Source organism: Podarcis liolepis (assembly GCF_965112155.1).
Source record: "Podarcis liolepis genome assembly, chromosome: 4".
Taxonomy (NCBI): domain Eukaryota; kingdom Metazoa; phylum Chordata; class Lepidosauria; order Squamata; family Lacertidae; genus Podarcis; species Podarcis liolepis.
The window spans coordinates 59373391-59380437 of record NC_139558.1 but is presented as its reverse complement, the minus strand read 5'-3'; the positions used below and the strand labels follow the sequence as shown (position 1 = coordinate 59380437).

Here is a 7047-nt window from a genome sequence, read left to right as displayed (position 1 = left end):
CCACTGACCAGCAGAACTAAGAGATGTGATCTGATCCTTGATGATTCCTCTATCCCCCCACAAGTGCCCCATCTACTCCAATCTGCTTGAGGGTTGGAGGATCCTCCGGAGCATATGGGGTACATGTGAGCCATGGGTTAGAAAGAGCACCTAAAACTCCCTCTTTCCCAGGTAAGAGTCGCCACTGGACACCACACATGAACTGGGTCAGAAAACCATAATGCAGTATGAATATATTGGAGTTATGTTATGATAACTTTAAAACAAGATGAAAGTGGAGTAAAAACTAAGCACTTCTATAAACTTGGAGTTAAGAGGATGCTTTTTTTGACAATTAATAATAAATGATTCCCAAATGTCAAGTTACTTAGATGTGACTCAGCAGAAACCGTAGCTATCAGGAACTCAAAAATCTGTGGCATGAAGCCACTGAATGAAGCTGACAGACTTGTGGAAGAGACAAAAACACAATTAGTAGAGAAACATGTTGATTTTTACCCCATCTTAGTAAAGAAAATTACTTTAGATTCATCATATCCCATTTACAACAGTTAGACAAACATCTATTTAAATCCAAGTTTGTGAACTGGGCTGCTTGACTGGAAACCTGATTTCACATGTCAGCTTCTGGTAGAATCAGGACCACATCACCTTCTCAAGGTAGAATGGGAAAAATATCTATGTGAATCAGGTTCTGGTTATTTCCTGAAAATATAGCAGATTGTTCAATGCCAATAACAAACGTTTGAGAACACTGACTCTCCCCGCATTGCCCTCAAATAAGCACATTAAAAGGTACCAGCTGGTTCACAATGTATTTCAATATAGCTTTATTAAAATACATTGATGTTAAAAAAATTGAATTTTTTTTTTTTTTACTATTTACATGTACTGTACACAGTATAATACATAAATATAAGCCTGTGCCTATTTGTAGGGAGTTTTAAGAGAATATTCTGGCAGATAGGCCTATCTTAAATGGAAGTAGAATCTATTTTGGTCTTCGCATTACAAAACTGCAGATATTTACCAGCAATGTAGCTATTGCTCCAGCAGAGAATGTGATATCCTTTCCACAGTTGATTAAAGCATTTCATCAAAAAGCATCAGTTTTAGTTTCATTGCATTTTACTTTGTTAAAGCATGCTCCAAGCAGTTCAGGGCATTCAGCTTGTTCTTCAGCAATTTGGTTGCATTTCCAAATCAGACTATAATTCACCTCTTCAGTAATCACACTGTCGTTTTTGTATGCTGGGTGGTTAGCGACAAACTCTCGCATCCATCGAGCAGCTGTCATTAACTCTCCTGATGCCCTCTTTTTTATTAGTTTCAGGTATTTTAAAATGCTGCACCTTGTATCCACATCCACTTCCACACTTTCAAGGTAAGAGTTTAAAATTGGAAGTAATCCAGGAAATGTTCCCTTCTTCCCATTGATAATTGTATCTATGCTCATTAAGATATACTCTTCGGCGTCTGCTTCTGAAACATTCTGAGCTGGGCCACATCCACCCACTGCAACATTTCCACATTTATAAATATCTTTTCTGAAATAAAACATGCCCTGCTGGACAGCATCTCGTTGCTGAGCCACTTTAATGTTTTCATCCACCTTGGACAAAGGAATAAGAAAGTCTAGTTTGTATGAGAGAATGACTCGTGTCAGCAACACCACAAATACAACATACGCAGAATTTTCAAAGTCTGTTAACTGGACGTCCATTGGTCTGAACTCAACCCTCCATCCAATATCTGAATTGGGAGGAGGAGGTTTAAATCTCATTGACTGCCAATTCGTTGACTGAATATTTTCAAAGTGGTCAGATTCATTTGCATCATCCAAGTGTATTTTCTCTTCGAAGAGAACCAATGGATCACGAATAAATAAGTGAGCAATGTGTTGGGCCAAAAGATGGTCAATGCCTTCTTTTATCAGCTGCTCATAGATTTCTTTATCTACTGCCAAATCAATGTCATTGTATTTTTCACCGCTTTCAGAGAGGTAAGCGTCTATGGAATCATATCTGGATTTGTTGATTCTGTAGCGATTGTTCTTTAATGGCTCCAACCCCTTCTCCTCCCTGGTTCTATCGTCTACAGATGCAGATATTACTCCCCAACGGCAGTCAATATCTGTCACATAGCCCCTGTAGAATGGAGCTGCAGCACTTAATGCCATCAGAATGGGACACATTGTGGCTAGCTGGTCATAAAGGTATCTTGCTTCAGAAATGCTGCAAGCCTGAAATGTTACTTGAAGGCAGCAGTTGCCCATTCCAAACCCCATAGCATCCATATATACATGGTCAGGCAGGGCTGCTTTTGCTGCTTCACCATCATCATTAGGAAATGTTTCTATAAACGGCGATGGGGTATTCCTGTCCTTAAATATTGGTATGTTTATCACTACTTTTTCTCCTCTTCTGTGCCGAATGTTTCTTGTTAAAGTACCAAACCTGGGGTGTTTGCTGATGGCTTCATCTGGGAAGAAGAGGGACTTGGAGGCTCCCGTCTCAACAGGCGTTGGGACACACTCTGGTACCGTAAATCCCGGGCAACCTAATCTTGGAAATGATGTTATAGTGCAAAGAGCTTCATTTTGTTTCAGCACTGATGCCACATCCTGCCGACGCTTTCTCATGTTCTCTTGCACAGTGTTAAATTCAGACATCGTTTCTCCATATGGCTGTCCAGGAATCCCTTCAACCATATAGCGTCCATATTCTGGCTTCCACAGAGTTGGATGGTTTGAGTCTACCCTTTCAACCTTGTCTTGCAAAGTATGTGCAATTTCTTCTCCAGTTAAGGACAGTCGTGCTCTCTTATTTTCATGGTCAAAAGCTACCACCATGTATTCTACCTCATCCCCCCACTGGAGCAAATCCTTGCGCCTTTCCCCGACAGCTCGGTAGATGTGCAAGAACTGGAGGATGCCGTGCTTGCGCACATGTTCCGCGTGCCACTGTGTCTTCTCCCAGCTCATTGGGGAGCCCTGTGTCAGAAGCCCCATGACCCTCAAGGGAAGCCGTGAGGAGAGCTGAGATACCACAGGAAGGAGACATAGGGAGTGGCTGAGGGGACGGGAAGCTGTGGCTGCCAAGAGGGTGGGGGAAAGAAGCAGTCCAGCTGTGATGAAAATTATTTCAGATAGTGTAAAAGGCAGAAGAATTAGGAGGAGGGAGAGAAAGGAAGATATACTACTATTCTCTTAACTTCTCTTTCACTTCCATTAAGCTGCTCGGCCCCCAGGATGGAGTGGTCCCTGGTTCATGCTCTTATGGCTACACTGGAAGAAGAAAGTTTTGAGGAGGCTGTCAGTGACTGTGTACATATAGATGTACTGTGTATAGATGCGTGTGGTGGCAGTGACTGTGTCAGCAGCAGGGCACACGTAGTTGGGGGTAGGGTAGGGAGGTTGGTCCTTTATGTTGAATTTCTGTAATGGGATAATTTGCTTTGTCCTAGGTTGAAGGAGAGAGCGTACACTATTTTTTATATCTAAACGTGCTGAGTGGGTTGTTGTCCTCAGCGCAAAGCCAAAACTGTCAATCCACCTAACTCACATGCACAGCGGAAATCATGTGACATATCTGTGGTATTGTCAAGGAGCATGGCTAGTTGGAGGCCACAGAAGGGCAAAGAAGTTCTGGTCTGCAGGGCAGGAGTTTGGCCCTTTTCGAGCCGCAGTCTTTGGACCAAGGTGGTGGAGCTTGGGAAAGAAGGACATGAAGAAGAAGAGATGCATGTAGTATATAGTAAAGAGAACACAGTGGTCAGGAAGATGGAATACTGGAGAAACAGAGTCATGGCAACAGGTGCTAGGCAATGGTTGTTAACAGGGAGGCGCGGCAGTTGGAAAATGTGGTTGGAAAAATTGTTGTTTGTCTGTTTCAGTGTTTGCATCGGTGCCTTGAGCCACATCCCAGAAGGAGCTCCCTGAGCATTGATAGCAGGACAGGTATCTCTAGTATACTGTTTTCGACACCTACCAGAAACATTGCATAAGCAAGTCTCTCCAGCCACGTAGATCTGACATGTATTTGAATATGTAAATTTTATTTTATAAAGTATGCATTTAAAACTGATGATTTTATTTTTTGCGGGGGAAAGGCTAATTTGTTGTTTTTTAAAAAATCTCATTTTGTAGGTAATTTTAACGAATATTTTGTATAAACTGTTTAAGGTCCTGACAGTTAAATAAAAAGCAATAAACCACAGATTCCTCTTCACTTGAACCCATGGCTTCATAACGACTCAAATGCTGGGCTGTGTGTATGTATGTTTATTGGATTGAGCAGAGCCATCCCTCTGTTAGCTTCTGCCATCTCAGATAGCCTCCTGCCTGCCACTGCTGACACTGGCCAAATATCTTCATTCCTAATGTGAGTGCAGGTGGAAGGCCTACTGGCAATATTTTCACCAGCAGAACTTTGCAGGTAGTCCTTTAATGGGCACCCTCAGATAAGGATAGGGCCAGCCAACCCAGGACCTACTGAGCTGTTGTCATAACTGGTATTAGCTGGATCTAAGCCAAATCAAAGGCCTAATCATGCAACAGCTGGAAGCTGGTGCAGCAGTTGGGCCCAATCTGCCTACTTCTTCACTTTCTGCTGCCACTGTTATGAGTGGGCAAGCTGGAGGCATGGCAATAGCTCTGCCACTCTGCAAACCACAGTGGTTGCCACAGTAGCGAATAGTTTGCACTGTACTCCATTCACAGTCCAAACTCTAGATGTCTCCCTTGAACTTGATCTCACTAGTACCCTTGCAGAAAAACCTGAAGACAGTTGGTTTCTTCTGCTAGCACAGACTGTTTTGAAGTTCTGTGGTGATCTCAAAATTTACCCTGGCCTTCAAGGTGCTGGTAGTGATCATGACACTGCTCTCAGTGTATTTGTATGATAGCCTGTTTATGTTCCTACAAATTTTGCTCCAAGGGGAAGAAGTCCTGAAGGTTGGTGATGACAACAGGGACAACAATGAATCTAATGGTCAGCTGAATAGAATTATGAATGTTACTCAGGATTTGGTGTATTACATGAGCAGAGGCAAAATATTGACTCCTAAGCAAATTCAACTTTCCTCCACACTTCATCAAGTAAAGAAGCAATAAGTTAGTGGAACTTTATTTTATACAGCTGAAGAATGACATGAATTATGAACTATAAGCATAACTTCAGAGACAACACATGTGTTAACAAATCAATGGACTGAAATTCAATTTCTGAGGTGGTTGGTAGTCAAATTTTTAGATGTGCCAAAAATGCCACAGGCAACAATAAAGCTCATTTTAAATAGAATAGTATCATACCCGGCAGCAAGTCAGTGTGTCATGTCCAAAGTTCAAAGTCCAGGGATCAATCTACACAAGCAAAGTCCAAAGGTCAGGAAATGCAGTTCAGGGTCAATCCAAGTAACCCACACTTGAAGTCCAGCAGTCAGGATACAGTCCAGAGTTAAACCCAAAGTACAGTCCTGTAGAAATCCAGGAGTATCCAAGCCAAGGCCCATCAACTTTTGTACTTTGCACGCTGACTTCAGCAACTGGGCTTTATGAGGCATGTGACCCTCACCTGTTCCAAGCCACCTCCAGCTGAGGAATCACATCCCTCCTCTCAGAGCTAGTGAGACCCACCTGGCTAGCTAGTCAGCTGGGCTGTGGGTCCTTGCCTGCCTCAGCCTCTTAGAGCACCATCTTGCTTCTTCCTACACTTCAGAGCCCAGTGTGTTCATGGAGAGAGCAGCTCTTCTGGCTCTGATGATGGTTCCAGCTGCTCTGGTTCCTGGGCATTGGCTCCCATTCTCTCGCCATCCTCCCATCACTCTGTGAGTACCTCCTTCCCCACTCCCTGCTTGCTATGGTGTGTCCCAGTCCTGGCTACACCCTTCGCCAGGTTCCTCTTCCTCCTCCCCATTGTCCTGCCAGTTCATGACATAGAATCATAGAATTGTAGCATTGGAAGAGGTATCCCAAGGGCCATCTAGTCCAACTCCCTGAAATGCAGGAATCTCAACTAGATCATACATGACAGACAACCATCCAACCTCTACTTAAAAACCTCCAAGGAAGGAGAGTCCACCACCTCTCATAGGAGTCTGTCCTACTGTGAAACATGTAAAAAATTATAATTTTTTCCTTGAAACTACATTTTATGTACTTTAATAGTCCCCCTGAAAAAAGTTGTACACCACAGAAAAAATCGCAATGACGGTTTTATGAACTGATTTCTTTTTTTAAAAGTTCACGGTAATCCTTGAGAAAGTGGCTACAAAATCTGACATGAAAAATGTGACGGGTTTGCTAGATTGTACACAGTAACCAGAAATGTGAGAAATTGTTGCCATTTTCCAAGATGGCAGCCAAACTAATGAGAAAAAATGCTGTATGTGTCCAATATTCAGATTAAAATGTCAGAATTTGTATTCAGAATTACTGATGTGCACATAAGCCTGCTTGGTTAATTTTGCACAGATATGCGAAGGGTTCTCATGTAGCCCTGAATATCTGTATGTGTGAGCAAATGTAAGCAAATTGGAACATCACAACATTTAAAAATCTGTTCCTATTTACAGATAGTTAAAATACAGCTGTGTAGTTTTAGTATAATGATTAACCATTACATATATTTACATATATTTGATTATATGTAACTGAAAACAGCAAGAGACTCCAAAATAGAGCTGTGTGTGCGCATGTGTATATTTCTGTTGTATGTTTAGTTTCCAGTGACTTATAATGCTTTAAAACCTAATAAAATAAACACAGGGAAAAGGAAGCTAGAAGCTTATTAATTTATTGGAAGGAAGCTATCATTGGGATGCATTCAAAAGGAAATGTTACTAGTGACAATATGAAATAAAAAAGAAGAAACTCTAAGCATTTTTAAAAGAAGAAGAAGAAAGCTTAGAATACTCTGACATGTTTTTTTTTTAAGAAACATATCAGGTTCTTTTCTCCAAAGAGAGACTTTGGCAGATACCTGCCTAAAATGTAAATAGAGATATTCTAGAATCAAGTCAAAGCTTTAAAAGTGTAAATTGAAAGAA

At 41.6% G+C, this 7047-nt stretch overlaps 1 protein-coding gene across 1 annotated transcript; it reads right to left on the bottom strand.

The window, feature by feature from the left end:
* Positions 1-813: 813 nt before the first annotated feature.
* On the bottom strand, positions 814-4113 carry LOC310705756 (glutamate--cysteine ligase catalytic subunit-like). The gene has a single exon (XM_083500583.1). The coding sequence runs from the start codon at positions 3008-3010 to the stop codon at positions 1097-1099; it is 1914 nt and encodes a 637-aa protein (XP_083356709.1). The 5' UTR covers positions 3011-4113; the 3' UTR covers positions 814-1096.
* Between the last annotated feature and the right edge of the window lie 2934 nt (positions 4114-7047).

What these genes read in the sequence shown, in the direction of transcription:
- LOC310705756 (XM_083500583.1), bottom strand. Translation starts at nt 3,010, where the DNA reads ATGGGGCTTCTGACACAGGGCTCCCCAATGAGCTGGGAGAAGACACAG.